The following is an 18,064-nucleotide window of genomic DNA, read 5'->3' as shown; positions in this document are numbered from 1 at the left end:
ACAGGAAGCCTGGGAGGAGAGTCAAGGAGCCACGGGCCTGCTTGCCTAAGTCTGTTTTGATCGCCTTTGAGAGTGGTCTTCTTGTCAACTCAGGGGTGGTTGCTTTCCCTCACTCCCGAAAACAGTGGGGTGAGAGGCCTCGCCTGTCATCGTTTTCCTGCCTCTAGAGGAAAACGAACTGAAATCATCAAGCCCCAGTTTAAATAACACAACCTCCTTAGCTCCTTCAAGCTCTCAGACAGGCAGCCATTGATTCAACCTGGGCCTCCAGAAATCTTCAGGAGAGGATGTCCACGCTCTGACCAGGTGCTGAATGCAAAGGTGGAAGCCCCTTGGCTGCAGAAGTCTCTACCTCGTGGGCAAGTGCACCATGAGGGCTGCCATCACCGACACCACAGGCTGAGCAGCTTCAGCAGCAGATGGTGGTGTCTCACAGTTCTGCAGGCTGGAAGCCCAGCTTCAAGGTCCACGCAGAGCTGCCTTCCCACCATGTCCTTGAGTGACACAGAAAGTTCTGGAATCTCTTCCTCTTCCTAATGGCACTAATCCTGTCCTGGGGCTCCACCTGATACAATTTGTATGCTGCCCGCACAAAGTCTCCTGTTGAATCATGGTCCCCAGTGTCAGAAGTGGGGCCTGGCAGGAGGTGTGGGGGCCATCAGGACAGGTCCCTCATGGCTTGGTGCTGTCCTTGCAATAGTGAGCAGGGAGCTGCAAGATCCGTTTGCATAAGTGTGTAGCACCCTCTTCTCTCTTGCTTCTGCTTCCACCGTGTGATGCATCTGTTCCTACTTCACTTTCCACCATGAGTAAAAGCTCCTTGAGGACTCCCCAGAAGCCGAGCAGATGCTGGCTCTGTGTTGTTCAGCCTGCAGGACAGTGAGCAAGTCCAGCCTCTTTTCTTTATAAATTACCCAATTTCAGTATTCCTTTAGAACGGTGAAAAATGACTTTAATACACCACCCTCACAACCTCATCTAAACCTAACCATCTCCCAGAGGCCCCACCTCCGAATCCCACCACATTAGGGGTGAGGGGCTCAACATGTGAATTAGGGGCGGACACAAATAGCCCATAGCACCCTTGTCACTGGGTTTAACAAGTGATTATTCTAAGGATGGGCTGATCAGCTCAGCTAGTGGAGAAAGCTTTGTCTTCAGAAAGACAAACCCTTGGGTTTTGAGAGATGAGTAGGAGTTTGCCAAGGGCAGTGCATTATGGGGCAAGGAAAAGGGGATCCCGCCCGAGAGTTTAGGTGGCATCGATCTTTATAGTTCATAGAGAAAATAGTAACAAATGCATCCAATAATCACTCTTTCAAAAGGCATTTAATTCAGCTGGTGCTGACACCCGTGCAGAATCTCCAGTCAAGGTTCTGCTGTCATGCCCTTTACCAGCTCTCTGGACAGACGGACACAGACCAAGTTGCTTTCAGAATGTCAGACGTAAGAGGCATGTAGATCACAGTAATTGCAGGAGGGAGGGGAGATTTAAGGCATGAAGGCTGTCTTAGTTTACTTCTGTCTGGCACAGGCTCGATGTATACTGGACTCTCCCAGGAAGCTTCCTGAGCTGGGGCCTGAATACAGGCATGGAGGGAGCTCCATGGACAGAGACACCAGAGGGGCCTCACTGAACGCCTCGGCCCCTGCCAGCATCCAGGGTGGGGAGTGCAGTGGTCAGAGGAGAGGCTTGTGACTTTCCCAACGGAACACGCCACGTCTTCTGTGCTGGCACCTCCTGCTACACAGTCATTCTCAGAGCTTGCGGGGATTTTGCATTGATCTGTTTGTTAGTTTGCGTAGGCTGTGATGTCACAGAGTGCATGACTCAAACAGCAGACATTTATTTTCCCACATTTCTGGAGAGTGGAAGGTATCGGAAGGGTTGGTTTGCCTTGAGGCCTCTCTCCTTGGCTCCTAAACGGCGAGTTCTCCTGTGTCCTCACAGGATTGTCCTCCAGGTGTATCCTCGTCCTAAATCTCCTCTGCATGCAAGGACCCAGTCGGATTGGATTAGGGCCACATAATGACCTCGTTCTATTTTAATTACCTCTTTAAAGGTCATTCCTCTAAACAGTCACATTCTGAGTATTAGGGGTTAGGCCTTCAGAAGAACATTCCCGGGACTGAATCCAGCCCATAACCATCTCCGTGAGCCCAGAGCCGCCTGGCGCAGGTGTGTTTTGCGCACATTTGCTCTCTCAGACTTAAAGGCCTTTTTACTCCTGTGGAGCAGCTTCAGACCCTGGAAAACAGGGCGAATGCGAACTTGTTAACCGGCATTTTGAAGGCAGGAATATCTGCGGATTGGGCTCTGCTGGGCAGGCTTGGGCTGAAGGCGTGGGCAGCCTGTGAGTGCCATGAGAAGGGACAGCCAGGAGCTCCCTGTGCTTTGGCAAGGGCTCCTGCCAGGGTCCGAGCGCCCAGGTGGAACGGGCTCCGGAGCAGATGCCTTCCCACACTCCTCCATTCCATGAAAAACCCAGGGCTTGTGGAGGGGGGTGAGGAGGTTCACAGCCCAAGGGCAATGGATAACCGCCTACTCACAGTTCACCCCAAATCCATCCTTCACCCTGAAGTCACCTGCACCAAGTAACGACAGAGCCAACTCCCACTCACTGTCCAGAATCTTGCCTGGGAAGAGCTTTGGAACCCAAGGAAACAGACACGGAGGAATACTGCAAGGGAGTGTGGCCAGCACAGCCTGTGCCTTCAGGGTTCCAGGCTGCTTGTCCAAGTCACTGTTCCCCCGAAGGAAGACATTTTGTGAACACAAAGAACAATAAGAAAGCATCAAGAAGAATGGGATCTTTGCCAGGAGCCAAGCTTCAGTCCTGCCCTGCAGGTCCCTGTCCCGGGGAGGAACGTCATCTCTGGTCCCTGGGGCAGGTTTCAATCCACATCACCTTGTCGAACTTGCTTGCTGAGCAGAGTTTCAGTCGTACACCCACACAGCATCGATAAGGTCTGGAAGTTACTGTTTCTACAGCTGGAAGAGACCTTGAAGATGATCCTCATCTACCCACTTTTCCATAGATGAGGGATTTCGGCCCCGACCGGTGGGTGTCTCGCCAACGCAGATCCACACTTGCAGCCAGTGGTGTTTCTTGAGGCCTACGTTTGGAGCTGCAGCAAAGGCTTTGAGCCATGTGCAGAAAGCCCTGGTTTGGGGATTAAGAAATAGATTTGGAGGCCGGGCGTGGTGGCTCATGCCTGTAAGCCCAGCACTTTGGGAGGCCAAGGCAGGCGGATCACTTGAGGTCAGGAGTTTGAGACCAGCCTGGCCAACATGGTGAAACCGTGCCTCAAAAAAATAAAAGAAATAGATTTGGACTCTGCTTTGATTCTTTCAGTAACTTTGAATCAATTATTCAATTTGTGATGTGTGAGATTCTCTGTCCTCAGCTGTAAAATCAGGAGGAGCTTCTGTTTCTCTGGGGTCTCGTAAGGAGTGGGCAGGATAACGACACCAAGTGCCAACACATTGCCAGGTGCACACGAGGCAGGGCCTGACGTGTGGTTGCTCCCTTTCCCCCAGCGGCCCCCTCCCACCCCACTCCTGGGCTCCTGCTAGGTGCCCACGCCAGGCTCTTCCCAGCTGGGGTGAGGCCTTTCCCTGGCTATTGTCTCTGCCTGCGGTGACCCTCCCTGATGGCTCCTCTGCCTTCTACAGCTTGGTAGACAATCACACATCTGCTCACAGGGCAGCTCTTTGAATGATTAGGTCTGTGACCTTGGGTGTCTTCTACCTGTTCTGGGATTCCGTTTTTTTCTGTGCAGTGGGAATAGCGATGCCAGCTCTATACACTTGGAAGGGTGAAATTAGGCAGGTGGCATGCTTGCGTGCAGTAGGCATTCGCGCTTTCACCGCTCTTTGCTGCTGTTGCTGCCGCACCTCGGGTCTCGTTCAAGACCCATCTTCTGGTTTCTCCATGGATGTGAGAAGCCACGAGACACAGCATGACCCGTGGCGGTTCTCCAGACATTGTCCAGGTCGCGTGTGCATCTGTGTGCTGATGGCTGGAATCAAGGCTCCGTCGGTGTGGGGCAGAGTTGGTGCTAGGGATACAGGTGGGGGCGCTAGCTCTGGAAGCATAAGGACATCACTACTCTGGCTCACAGCTTGCAGATCAATTGTGACTTGGAAGTCAGGACCAAGGGGTGCTGCTGATGGCAGCCAGCATGTCAGCTTCCAAGAGTGTGATCAAGAGCTTCTCATCCATCCAAAGACCTGGGGTGGAGGCGTCAGCATGACCCTCCCTTTTATTCAGGAAGACACCAAGCACATGCAGACCTTCAAATGGACAGGGATTATGGCCAAGGCAGTCCTTCCACAAGGACCTAGACAAGGCCAGGAGCTTAGGGTTAGAAAGAATTGAGTGTGCTTTGTAAGTACCCTTTCTCCCTTCAAGTTTACAAATATCCAGTCATGGCAGGAAGACAGGTCAGCCCAGCCCAGCCCAGCCCAGCCCAGGCAGCTGCTGCGAGAGATGCCAAGCACAGGACTGCCCCAACCTCCCCGGAAGACAGGCTCCACTCTAGGAGCAGGGGCCGGCAGGGCCAGGCAGGTGAGAGACGGGGGCAGCCGAGGGGGTTGGCATCTCTCACTGCCGCTGCCTGGGCTGAGCTGGGCTGGGTTGGTCTGGGCACGTGCCAACTGCCAGCACCTGCTTATCTGTGACACAGCTACTGCAGTATCGGTCACTGAAGTTGGGGTTCTCATCATCAGTGAGCTGCTCTCACTGTCCCCAGGCCTGGCTGAGGCCTTGGGGACCTGCAGAGGGCCCCCATGCTGCCTCTAATCAGGTGACTTCAGGGCCAGGCTCTCTGGCCTCAGCCTCCATATGAGAAAATCTCTCTGCAGGTTCTCTCTGCTCCATGACTCGGGTTCTGCGAGACCAGGGAATGGGCTACCCAGACTCTGACTTGTCTCCAGGAGGTGGGCACAGGCTGCCCAGGCCCCACAGAGGTCCCGGGGATGCCACATCAGCCATGAGATTATGGGCTTGCGTCCAGAGAACATGACCTCGCCTAAAAAGCTGAGACATTTTGTAGGGGACTGGAAGCACATCTGAAAGAGACCCTTCCGCAGAGCTGGTCTTGCTTTTTTACTGCCCTGTTGGGGGGGGGGGTGTTTGCAGAGCCTCTCCCTACCCAGTAGGGTATGTGGTCCCATGGGGGAGGGATGCAGCCTGGGGAAAGCTGAGCATGCGCACAGCATGGTGGGCTCTCGGTTTATGCGCTGGCTGGCACAGCCTTACATGAGGACATTTTTAGGGTGTGTGCGGCAATGAATGGGGCAGAGATACGCTTGTCTGTCGGCTGGGACCGGGAGGGAGGGGACGCTGGCAGCACATGCTTCTGGCTGCGGGGCTGTGCTGAGGCTGGCAGTGTCTGACAGTGGCCGGGGCGTGGAGGGGATGGAGAGTGGGGTTCCCACTGGGGTCCATCTTCCCTCGTAAAGTGCTGTCCTGCTACTCGGGAAGCTGAGGCACAAGAATCGCTTGAACCCAGGAGGCAGAGGTTGCAGTGAGCTGAGATCACGCCACTGCACTCCAGTCTGGCAACAGAGCGAGACTGTCTCAAAAAAAAGGAACTCATGGAGATGGAAGGAGGTTTGCCAGAGTCTGGGAAGGTTAGTAGGGAGTTGGATGGGAGGTGGGGAAGGTTAATGGGATTAAAAATAGAAAGAATGAATAAGACCTATTTGATAGCACAATAGGGTGATTAGAATCAACAATAACCATCAATTTTAACTTTTTAATTTAAAATTGGATTGTCTGTAACGCAAAGGATACAAATGCATTCTCCATGACATGATTCTTTCCCATTGCACTCCTGTATCAAAACCTCACATGTACTCCATAAATATATACATCTACTATGTGCACACAAGAATTTTTTAAAAAAGATGTCATTGTGTCATTGAGTACATAGAGTGGGAAGTCAGCCACCAATAAAACACAAGGGACACTTGCAAGATGACCACTCAGATTCTGGATTTAACATTGGAGATGTGCAGAGAAGAAATGTAGCATTGTCTGAAAAATTCTTACCAAATGGAAGTCATACACGCATACGCATGCACAAACACATAGATATACTTCATGCATATGAAAACAGATTGATTCTGTATATACAGTTGACTGTTGAACAGCACGGGTTTGAACCGAGAAGTTCCACTAAGACGTAAAAGACGGTGGGAGGAAAACTTTTACGATGATTCACTGCCGCTTCACAGCAAACATATCGTCTCTTCCCTGTGATTGTGTGAATAACATTTTCCTTTTTCTAGCTTTACTGTGAGAGTCCAGGATAATATTTATAACACGCAAAATATGTGTTCAACGGCTGTTCATGTTATTGGCTTCAGGTCATCAGTAGGCTATTAGTAGGTAAGTTTTTGGGGAATCAAAAGTTAAATGAGCACGGTGGCTCAAGCCTGTAATCCCAGCACTTTGGGAGGCCGAGGCGGATGGATCATGAGGTCAACAGATCGAGACCATTTTGGTCAATATGGTGAAACCCCGTCTCTACTAAAAATACAAAAAATTAGCTGCGCATGGTGACGCGTGCCTGTAACCCCAGCTACCCAGGAGGCTGAGGCAGGAGAATTGCCTGAACCCAGGAGGCGGAAGTTGTGGTGAGCTGAGATTGTGCCATTGCACTCCAGCCTGGGTAACAAAAGCGAAACTCCGTCTCAAATTAAAAAAAAAAAAAAAAAAAGTTAAATGAGGATTTTCACCTGCATAGGAGATTGGACCTCCTATCCCCAGCATTATTACGCAAAGGTCAACTGTGTTTCCTTTTATTTTTGAGATGAAGTTTTGTTCTTGTTGCCCAGGCTGGAGTGCAATGGTGCAACCTCCACTTCCCAGGTTCAAGCGATTCTCCTGCCTCAGCCTCCCAAGTAGCTGGGATTACAGGCATGTGCTACCATGCCTGGATAACTTTGTATTTTCAGTACAGATGGGGTTTCTCAATGTTGGTTAGGCTGGTTTTGAACTCCTGACTTCAGGTGATCTGCCCGGCCTGGCCTTTCTAAGTGCTGGTGTTAGAGGTGTGAGCCACCACACCTAGCCCAACTGTGATTCTTTTATACTAAAGGAAATACTCCTTATAATAAAGTCACATGATGGTTACCCTCTGTCTGTACCACTTCCCACCTCTACTCCTCTACTGTGAGATGTTGACAAAGCCTTGATGTTTCCTCCTCTGTGGTGAAGCCGACTGAGCTCAACTCCCTTTCTAAGGCTTCTGACCCTGTTCCTAACTGTATCACTACACTGAGCTATTAGAACATTTATCTTACACATCACTGTTATTCCTAACCTAAAGAGCTAAAAACTATTTCCTAGATTACAAGAGCATTCTTCCCCCCCCCCCCCCGAACAGGGTCTCAACCCGTTGCCCAGGCAGAAGTGCAGTGGAGCAATCATAGCTCACTCAACCTCAAACTCCTGGGCTCAAGTGATTCTCGCCTCTGCCTTGGGAGTAGCTGGGACTATAAGTACACACCACCATCCCCAGCTAATTTCATGAGCATTCTTTTAACAATTCAGAATTATCTTTTTTCCCCACACACATCTTGGAATTACTAACTGCAACATTGCAAAAGCTTGTTCTTTTGTTGTCAGCACCCCTGAGAGGACTTTGTGTGTGTGTGAGAGACTGGAGAGTTTTATTATTACTCAAATCTGTCTCCCCGAGCATTTGGGGAGCAGAGTTTTTAAGGATAACTGGGTGAGTTGAAGGAAGCCAGTGGGCGGGGAGTGCTGACTGGTCAGAGATGAAATCACAGGGAGTCGAAGCTGTCTTCTGGCACTGAATCAGGTCCTCAGTGGGGGCCACAAGACCAGGTGTACCAGTTTATCGATCTGGGTGGGGCCAGCTGACCCATCAAGTGCAGGGTCTGCAAAATATCTCAAGCACTGATCTTAGGAGTTTAGGGAGGGTCAGAATCCTGTAGCCTCCAGCTGCATGACTCCTAAACCGTAACTTCGAATCTTGCGGCTAATGTTAGTCCTGCAAAGGCAATTTAGTCCCTAGGCAGGAAGGAGGTCTGCTTCGGGAAAGGGCTGCTGCCATCTTTGTATAACTATAAACTAACTATAAACTAAGTTCCTCCCAAAGTTAGTTCAGCCTACACTCAGGAATGAACAAGGACAGCCTGGAGGTTAGAAGCAAGATGGACTCAGTTAAGTTAGCTCTCTTTCGCTGTCTCCGTCATAATTTTGCAACGGTGGTTTCAATCCCTCCCTTCAGGCGCAGGCTATGAAGATGAGAACATGCCATCAATCACGCTAGCTTATTTCTTCAGGTGACTTCTGAGGCCACTATAAACACGCTTTCAACACAATCCATCCCAAGTAATTTTCTTTGGGGAGACGAAAGAACAGACGGAAGCAATACAAGTTTAGCTCTTCATTATGAGCAGATGCAAGAGCAAACAGATATTCTCAATAATTACTATTTGGAATCATAGTACCATGTAACATTAACTGATTACATTCATTGAGATACACCAGTAAGAAACAAGATTTTTCCAATTCCTTAAAGATTACAAGCTTTAAACAGATTCCACTCGTTCTTGAACTAGTGACCGAAGAAGAGTGGTGCCATAGTTAGTCACAATAATATGGTGTGGAATCCCCTTAGAATATTTTTAGATGAAATAACTGACATGCCTACTTGACATTTATTTTAATTTGGAAAAAAATGTAAATATAACAAAACAAAACCAAAAAACCAAAGAGAATAGTATGACACAGTATTGACTCTAAGGACAATTCAGCCGTGAACATATTTCACTATTCGCACATTCGCTTCAGATCTTAATTTTTGGCTGTGCACGCATTTGTAGTCCCAGCTACTCAGGAGGCTGAGGCAAGAGAATGGCTTGAACCCAGGAAGCGGAGGTTGGAGTGAGCCGAGGTCACGCCACTGCCCTCCATCCTGGGCAACAGAGCAAAACTCTGTCTCAAAAAATAAAAATAAAAATCTGACCACAGTTCCTCGCTGGCTAGTGGCAGAGCAGGGCAGGGACTCAAACCTAAGTGGCCTAGTTCTGGGATCCCTGCCCGTAACCCTGACTCTCCATTTACTACCAGCCACTCCTCCCCAAATCTCCTTTCCAAACAAGAAACACTAAAAGACAGAATGACATAAAGAGCCTTGCGTGTTGGTCACCTGGACAACAGAAAGCCCCTATTTTAAGAATGTTATTGATGGTGTTATCAGTGACATGACCCTCATGTGCCATCATGTTGAAACCGGAGCAGCAACTGTTTCCCCTCATCTGGATTCAGCCAAGAGTCACTGGCCATCGAGAACCAGCTAACACTGAATGCATCAGAGCCGACTTCCACATAGATCCTTTCCTGGGAATATGCTTAGGGGCTCCGCCAAAACCTCAACAGGGGACATGGTAGATGACAAAGCTCGGGTGCCTGTGCAGTAATGCGTCCTCACAGGAAGTGGTGATGCCTTTGTTTCATTCCCTGCTGTCTCTGGCTTAAGTAGAGTCCTTGTCTTGCTTTCTTCACACCATACACTGGAACCTCTGGAAATAACTGAGCTAGTCATGCCCCTAGCACAGCACCTAACACAGAGCAAGAATTCAAATCTGTGGAGTGAGTGCACAGTTCTGGCTGCCGTTTTAAAACACCTTGGGGACACTACCTTCATCACAACCTCAGAAATCTTTAAGGAAGATAGCTATTAATTTTGCCTGACGTTCTACTAGATCATCAAATTCTAACAATCAAAATTCTCTATTAAAAATTGTTTCAGAGTAAAACAAAATCAACCAAGGCAAGCAAACAATAAAATCATAATATGTGTATGGTATTTTACAGATGCATTCATTCCAAGACACATCTCCCAGCTTCTACTCACATCTGCTAAACAGTTTCACACAGAAATTCTTTTTAGTTCTCTTCTATTGATATTTAATTTCTACTAAAAATACAAAAAATTAGCTGGGCACAGTGGCACGTGCCTATAATCCCAACTACTCAGGAGGCTGAGGCAGAATTGCCTGAACCCAGGAGGCAGAGGTTGCGGTGAGCTGAGATTGCGCCATTGCACTCCAGCCTGGGTAAAAATAGCGAAACTCCATCTCAAAAAAATAAAAATCCACATACATCGGGCAGGGCACAGTGGCTCACGCCTATAATCCCAGAACTTAGGGAGGACAAGGCAAGTGGATCACATGAGGTCAGGAGTTCAAGACTAGCCTGACCAACATGGTGAAAACCCATCTCTACTAAAAATACAATTAGCCAGGTGTGGTTGTATATGCCTGCAATCCCAGTGACTCAAAAGGCTGAGGCAGGAGCTTGAACCCAGAAGATGGAGGTTGCAGTGAGCCAAGATCGCACCATTGCACTCCAGCCTGGGCAACAGAGCAAGATTCCACCTAAGAACAAAAAAAATCCAAATATATCAATTCTCTGATGTAAGCGAAGTTCTTTCCTCATCTTTGTTTTCATTACATAAACAAATGATCTCCCACAGTAGTTACTGCTGTTCTCTAGTCTAGTCAATGATAAACATTGGGATAGGGTTAGCAGGTGGGATCCAGCTTTTCTTCACCATCTTCTTTGCAGTAAATGAAAGAACCTTATACAAGATAGGTGCAGGTGAGAAAAAAAGAATGAAGGTGGTCATGGACAATGAAAACTGGTTAACCATCCAAAAATTATCAAGAAATTGACCGTGACTCAGACAGAAACTCATGCATGTTTTAATAGAACACAATATACAGAGGAGCTTGAATAACCAGAAAGATGTCTAGTAACAAATACTCCTCATAACCATGTGCTGCGTTCCAAAATGCATCGGAAAATAATGGACAATTACTAATACACACATTTCAGACAGCAAATAAAACTGAAATGGTTTAGGAAGCAGTCATCTCTCACATTGATGTTGAAATTATGTAAGAATGTATTTTCATGTCTAGAATCTCAAACTAGTGAGTCATTTCCCTGAACTCCATCAAGTAAATACATATTCTCCCCTCTTTACAGGTAAGGGAAAGCTGAAATAGGAGAGGATTTTTTTTTTTTTTTTGAGATGCAGTTTCACGTTTGTTACCCAATCTGGAGTGCAATGGCACAATCTTGGCTCACTGCAACCTCCGCCTCCTAGGTTCAAGTGATTTTCCTGCCCCAGCCTCCTGAGTAGATGGAATTACAGGTGCCCGCCACCATACCCAGATCATTTTTGCATTTTTAGTAGAGATGGGGTTTCACCATATTGGCCAGGCTGGTTTCAAACTCCTGACCTCAAGTGATCCACTGGCCTCGGCCTCCCAAACTGCTGGGGTTACAGGCGTGAGCCACCATACCCGGCAGGAAATTTAAAGTTATGCATGTAGTGACACAGCACCAACTATTTTAGAGTCTGGGATTTACGTTGGTAAGATATCTGTTGGTGTAAACAGTATCCCAAACCTGGCAGGATGCCTGCAGGCGCATTACTTTCAGTGGCCAAGCTGTGCTGTGGCATGGGGTTTGTGATGGCAGTGAGATGAATGATGCCTACAAGAGGCTTACGGCACTGCTCTCCTATCACAACAAAGTGAGCCTTTAAAATACTATGTATTTATAGCTGCGTTTGGCAATACAAAATATATATACATGTGCAAACTTTATCACATATGTATGAAATAACTTTTTATCACCAATTTTTAAGATCCATATTTTCCTTTATTGCTGAATTAATGACGCACCAGTAATCCCAATAACATAAGTCAGAATTCTGAAAATACCATAAAAAGACAAAAATAAATAAAAAAACAAAAAGCAGGAGTTGCAATTCTCACATTTGATAAAACAGATTTCAAAGCAACAAAGATACAGTGGTAAAAGGATCAATGCAACAATAAGAGATCTTAATACCCAGATACATAAGACCCATAATGAGATTTAGACTCAACGAGACAGAAAATTAATAAGGATATCCAGGACTTCAACTCAGATCTGGAACAAGTAAACGCAATAAATATTTATAGAGTTCTCCATTTTAAATACACAAAATATTGATCGGCCATTATTAATACCCATTTTTAGAATGAAGCAATATTCCTGTTCTCTCTCCCTCTTTTTCTTCCTCTTTCTTCCTCTCCTTCTTTTTTTATTTTTCAACATCCTAGTTCCTCACCTCTACTCAATACAAAAAAAAAAATTTTTTTTTCTTCCTCCAATTGTTAAAACCTTTCAAGATCCCAAAAAATAACGTTAGGTGCAGAAGAAACTTCACTGACTGCATTTCTTTGAATATCTTCAAGTTACCAGTCTATCTTTTTTAGATGTCTTTCTTAAAAAATAAAAAAATTTAAAAAAAGACATGAAGTATTCTCGCCTGCTGGAGACATAGAATACCAATAGCACCTTTTTTTAAAAAAAGACATGAACATTATAAAATTGCAGAACATATCTTATATATTCACATATAAAATCAGGAGTTGATAAGAATTTGAATGGAAAAACGGATGTGTTTCATCAATATCAATCAATGTTTTACTGGGACTTTGTTCCACATACTCGATTTCCCTCAGTACATTAGAAGTACTTCAGCTTTCTATTTGAAGTGGTTTCCTTAAAAATAACTTTTTCCTGCTCAGGATAACCAGGTATTATTACAGTATACATAACAACAAGGAATATGTCTTTGACCTCATGTATGACTCCCCAATTGCTACAAGACTAGATTTACTTTTCATACGCAAATTGGAAAAGATGTCAAATACTGATAATACTGAATAGTTGTAGCTACTACTCTAAACTGAGTAATTTAGTGATCGTATAGACAAGCCCTCTGTCACAGTTGAATGAAGTGTTTTAAATTCAGTTAATTACATGAATATTTGACCTACATATCAAATATCTGAATGCTGGAAATTATAGTTTGACCAAAGTACTAATTTTCACTCTAATGATTGGATGTTACATAGTCTCTATATAATGTCAATTATACTAAGTTATAACATAATTTCAAGTTACCTAATTTTTAATCAAAAAGTACCAGTTACTCCTACTGAAAACTGGCCCAAAAAGAGGGGGAAAAAAATCTTGCTTATAAAGCAAGCTATGCAAAACTACAAGGACATTGTAGCTTTCCACCAGATATGGAATGTCTGCCGAGAAAACATTTTACTCAATCTTCAATCTAAATACTTCAGAAACAAATTAAGGTTAAAAGTTATTTTACTATGCCCTTGAAATTATACACATGAAATACTACTTTGATAGATGTTTCTCTCTGCGTCTATAATGAGCACATTTTATCTTTCTATATATTTTTTTTATTTTTTAAGAGATGTGGTCTCGTGCCGTTACCCAGGCTGTAGTGCAGTGGTATGACCATGGCGCACTGCAATCTCAACCTGCCGGGCTGAAGCAATCCTCCCACCTCACCCTTCCGAGTAGCTGGGACAACAGGTGCACACCATCACACCTGTCTCATTTAAAATTTTGTTTTTATAGGGTTCTTGCTATGTTGCCCAGGCTCATCTTGAACTTGACCATATCTCCTTCTATGACCAGTCTAGTTAGATTACTTGCTCGACGCAGACCTATTCAAAGAATTATGAACAAAGCAAAAAATAAAGCTTATGTAACCCATATTAAGATTGTTGCCACTCTAAATTTTAAAAATCACACGGAAATGAAACAAATGAAAAACTATCAGTAGGTATGGTGTAAGAATTAGCGAGATCGGCACTTTCATTCACCAACTTAGTTAATTGCAGGCATTTGACATGTTTCACTGAGATATTTAATGATGACAGAGTTGCCAAGAAAATTAACATCTGTCATGCATCTTATAAATTACAGATGAGTTTATATAACCAAAGGAATCTACTGCTTCAGAGTTTTGACTATCTTCGTGTATTCTTTTAAACCTTTGCTCAATGTTTAGGGGAAAATATGGCAAAGAATGCAGGGCCAGTGATTAGCCCACTTTATGTACTAGGAGACTGTTGGTGAATTTTAGGGTCAAAAAATGTTGAACAGCACAGCCATTAGAGACAGTGAGAGATTTTATTTTTTTTTACTTTCATCCAAACACACCCTTTTCTGAAAAACATAAAAGCATGCACATCGATGACATTCTTATAAAGAAAAACAACTCAGCTGTAAATCAATGACAACACAACCAAAAGTTGAAACGATATGTGAAAAGATTTACAGGCATAGGGCTCTTAATAGGAGAAAATAACTCAAGGCAATGTGAACACAGGTTAAGGAGAAGCGTTTGACTTTCCAAACATTTTGATACAAATTTTTTTTCAACTACCATATTTTATAGACCTTTTGTGAGAAGATTAGTATAGTTTTAAGAAACGTAACCATTAAAGTGATTTTAGGCAGGTTAGGCTGCCTTGTTAAAATGAGTCAGAATCCACATAACTCCAATAGTATTGCCTCTCGAAATTCAAATTTAGAGCATATCCATTATATTCAAAATATGTTAAATTCCTGTACTTTAAAATGACATGGAATGGATCTAAATTTTAGCTTACAGGTAAGAAACAATTACAATGCAGCATGAGGAAACTTTTCTTAAGTTTATCCATACCCCCATTGATGATTAGGCCACCTGTATCCTGAGTGAACATGGATGTGTGAATATATGTACATTCTAATGCATACACACCACTTCACACCACATGACTCTTCAAAGACACTGCTTGAAAGTTAATTCTCTGGCTTGGGAGAAGCAGAGTAACAGTCACTTAATTTTCCCTTAATCATTTTTCATTTTGTTTATCACGATCCAGTTGGTATGTTTCATGTGGCTCACTGATACATTTTTGCTACAAAATCCAGTAGCAGTAAGCAGAAATGTTAAAGGACTATGAGGAAATCCAAGTTTAAATTATAACACAAAAAAAGAGTAGTCCCCACTGAAAGGTCTTCTTCCCATGGTTCCAAGGCTGAAATTCATGATTCGGTTCCTGGAACACCGCTCTTGCTCTAAGGTGATACATATGAATGTGTCGCTCCATTAAAACTAATGGGAAATGAACAAATCCGCTCAGTCCTGATGAATCCAATCTATATTTCATTGGTTTGACAAGGTGAATTTTTTGACACAGACAAATGCAAAATGCCTCTGCAGTGGCTGGTGAAGCCCGCCGGCAAAGGCTTAGTGAGTTGACCTCGGACAGCAGCAGCATGGGCTGGCTCTGTATTTCCTCCGAGCAAGTCTGCGTGCAAGCCGCTGAGCAGCACCACTGACGGGGTCCATGGGTAAAGAAGCAGAGCCCAGTGGGAATCCAGCACGTACAGAAACGCGACTTCTGAATTCACACTCCGTTAAATCAAAGAGACATAGGCAAAAGGCACATGCTAGTAAATCTAGGCAGAATGTCTGCAGGCTCCCATCACCTTAAATATCTTGTGAACTTAGGGTCCAACCAAGGTTCACACTGACTATTTTGATACTTAAAAATACCCAAAACCTTAATGTTTTCAAGCACTTATGGCACAGACATAGGGAAGTACTAACAGCGTAGCTTAAATCTTCAAAAAGCTGGGAAATTTAAAGTTCTGCTACAATGAATCAGAGTCACAATTTTAAACTTCATTCTCATATTTTATACCATTTTTGTGTGTACAGGGTGTGCAAATTAAGCAATTTCAATAAATATTAGAAATTTATTTTGCAAATATGAGTAAAATCAGCTGATAATGCAATACAAATAAAATCATGTGCTAAACAGAGCTTTTCCCACAAATATTTTTTACCCTTTCCGTTTAACATCTTGACACTTCCTTTTTCTTTTTTCTTGTTTGTGTTTGAGACAGAGTTTCACTCTTGTTGCCTAGGCTGGAGTGCAATGGCACGATTTTGGCTCACTGCAACCTCTGTCTCCCAAGTTTAAGCAATTCTCCTGTCTCAGCTTCCCAAGTAGCTAGGATTATAGGCATGTGCCACAAAGCCCAGCTGATTTTGTATTTTTAGTAGGGACAGGGTTTCTCCATGTTGGTCAGGCTGGTCTTGAACTCCTGACCTCAGGTAATCTGCCCAACTTGGCCTCCCAAAGCCCTGGGATTACAGGCATGAGCCACTGCACCCAGCTGACACTTCTTAAATACAGTTTCTTTCACTGACTTGTAGAAATTAAGCAAAACATGAAATATTACCTAGCTGCAAGATACTAAGTACTTTAGTATAAGAGTTTGGAGCTGTCAAATGGTAATAAATTGAAAATAACAGAGTGAAATATGCTGCTAATTAATGCTCAAAAATGCAGCCATCTGACTTACAAAATATACAGTCCTCCTAGCCTTCTGAAGTTGTCATTAGCGCGTGGGAAATTGAAAGAGCAGGAGAAACTCCATTGAGCTTTTACCCTTCCAGCAGCCCCGGTGCTAAAGTTGTATCACCACATTTGTTTGCCCAAGACCATTGCATATCAACTTTCGTCACAATTTCTATTATATCCAATGTTCAACCAACAAGGCTTTATTTACACTCCTTATTAAATTCAGGAAACAATTTGATGTCATGTGCAGCTGCCAAAAATAGGCAATGTAGCACATCCCACTGTCTGGAGACAGCTACTTGTTTATGGTTTGATAGTAATCCACAGGCAGCCAAGTAGGGTTCCGTATATCCACGTGTTCACATACAGCTTCCTTCCAGCCTCGGTCATAAGCATGCCTGTAGTCAAGCCACTTAAGATCAACATTGATGGTAAAGTCTTCTTCATACTTAACTTGGAATGAACACTTTTCCCAGGAAATCTGTTTCTTCTTTCTGGATCTGGTGACTCATAAAATTCTATAAGCATCCTATGGCCGGAATGAAAAAAGTCTGTATTTTAGTCACTTCAGTATTTCAATTAAAAAAAAATATCAATTAGGTAGCTATTACATGCTGGAAAAGTTACTCAGGTCCTTGGAAAATAATGATGAATAAGAAAACATCCAGAAACTTGGTTTAATAGAAGTTTCCAGTCTTTTAAAATATCTTTAATATGCTCTATGATTAGCATATATGAATTATATATATAATATTTCAACAGCCATTTTATGAGGATGCTGTTTATTTTTTAAACTTTTGATCTATAAAGTTTTGCAGTGACCTAACCCACAAATGGCTAATAACCTGCTGCAGCTTCTCCTCCTTTTCACAGAGAGCTCCTATTCCATCAGAAGTCAGACAGGACCAGCAGTTCTCAGCTGTCCCTCTGTATCCATGGGAGGCTGGTCCAAGGATACCCAGCAGATACCAAGATCAAAGGATGCTCAAGTCCCTGACATATGAATAAAATGGCATAGTATTTGAATAAACACATGTGCATCCTTCCCAAGTCCTCTTTTTTTGAGACAGGGTCTCGCTGTGTTGCCCAGGCTGGAGTGTGACACAATGATGACAAACTGTATAATGATCACTTGAGGCTGGGAGTCTCAACCTCCCAGCCTCAAGTGATCCTCCCACCTCGGCCTCCTGAGTAGCTGGGACTACAGGTGCCCGCCTGGCTAATTTTTGTATTTTCTGTAGAGACAGGGTTTTGCCATGTTGCCCAGGCTGGTCTCGAGCTTCTGGACTCAAGCAGTTTGCCCACCTTAGCCTCCCAAAGTGCTGGGATTACAGGCATGAGCCACCACACCCAGCTCCCTTCTTTTCTGAATGTTTTTGACCTGTGCTTGGTTGAATCCATGAATGTGGAATCCATGGATACCGACTGCTTACTGCACCTGGAGTATCTCAAAGAAGCCTCTCTTCCCATGGAATTATAAAGGCAGATAAAAGAAGGAAAACAACATAGTCAATTCATTTTCCCATCTTACATAAAATCTGTAAAGTTATAATAGCAGAACATGCCCAACATAATCATCTAAAACACAAAAATACAGAAAGGGAACACACTTCCATTGCTTTATAAATCACATTCCCTAGTGATAGTCATTGTATTAAAATGTTCAGACTCGTTCTAAATACTTATAAATACTCATAAAATAAGTAGGACGTTAAATACATTAGTCTTTTTTCTGAAAACACGTTTTCATGTTGATACATGTAGATCTTACTTTTAAAT

At 44.2% G+C, this 18,064-nt stretch overlaps 1 protein-coding gene and 1 long non-coding RNA gene across 8 annotated transcripts in view; one reads left to right on the top strand and one right to left on the bottom strand.

Annotated features, from left to right (window-relative positions):
* LOC118146721 (uncharacterized) overlaps positions 1-18,014 on the top strand; it is a 31,818-nt gene extending 13,804 nt beyond the window's left edge. Inside the window, exon 3 of the long non-coding RNA XR_013525437.1 lies at positions 17,159-18,014. This is a non-coding gene — a long non-coding RNA (uncharacterized LOC118146721). The remainder of the gene's footprint in view (positions 1-17,158) is intronic.
* The window catches only part of AGPAT5 (1-acylglycerol-3-phosphate O-acyltransferase 5), a 60,685-nt gene continuing 56,656 nt past the window's right edge, over positions 14,036-18,064 (bottom strand). For all 7 annotated transcript variants that reach the window (XR_013525430.1, XM_035269833.3, XM_078347079.1 and 4 more), the window contains one exon: positions 14,036-16,814. Coding sequence is in view for 6 of the 7 variants with exons in the window: in XM_035269833.3 (XP_035125724.2) it covers positions 16,589-16,814 (226 nt within the window). In the remaining variant the exon portion in view is untranslated. The remainder of the gene's footprint in view (positions 16,815-18,064) is intronic.

This window comes from Callithrix jacchus, chromosome 13 (genome assembly GCF_049354715.1).
Source record: "Callithrix jacchus isolate 240 chromosome 13, calJac240_pri, whole genome shotgun sequence".
Classification (NCBI taxonomy): Eukaryota; Metazoa; Chordata; class Mammalia; order Primates; family Cebidae; genus Callithrix; species Callithrix jacchus.
The sequence above is the reverse complement of the archived record's forward strand: the minus strand, read 5'-3'. Positions and strand labels throughout refer to the sequence as shown.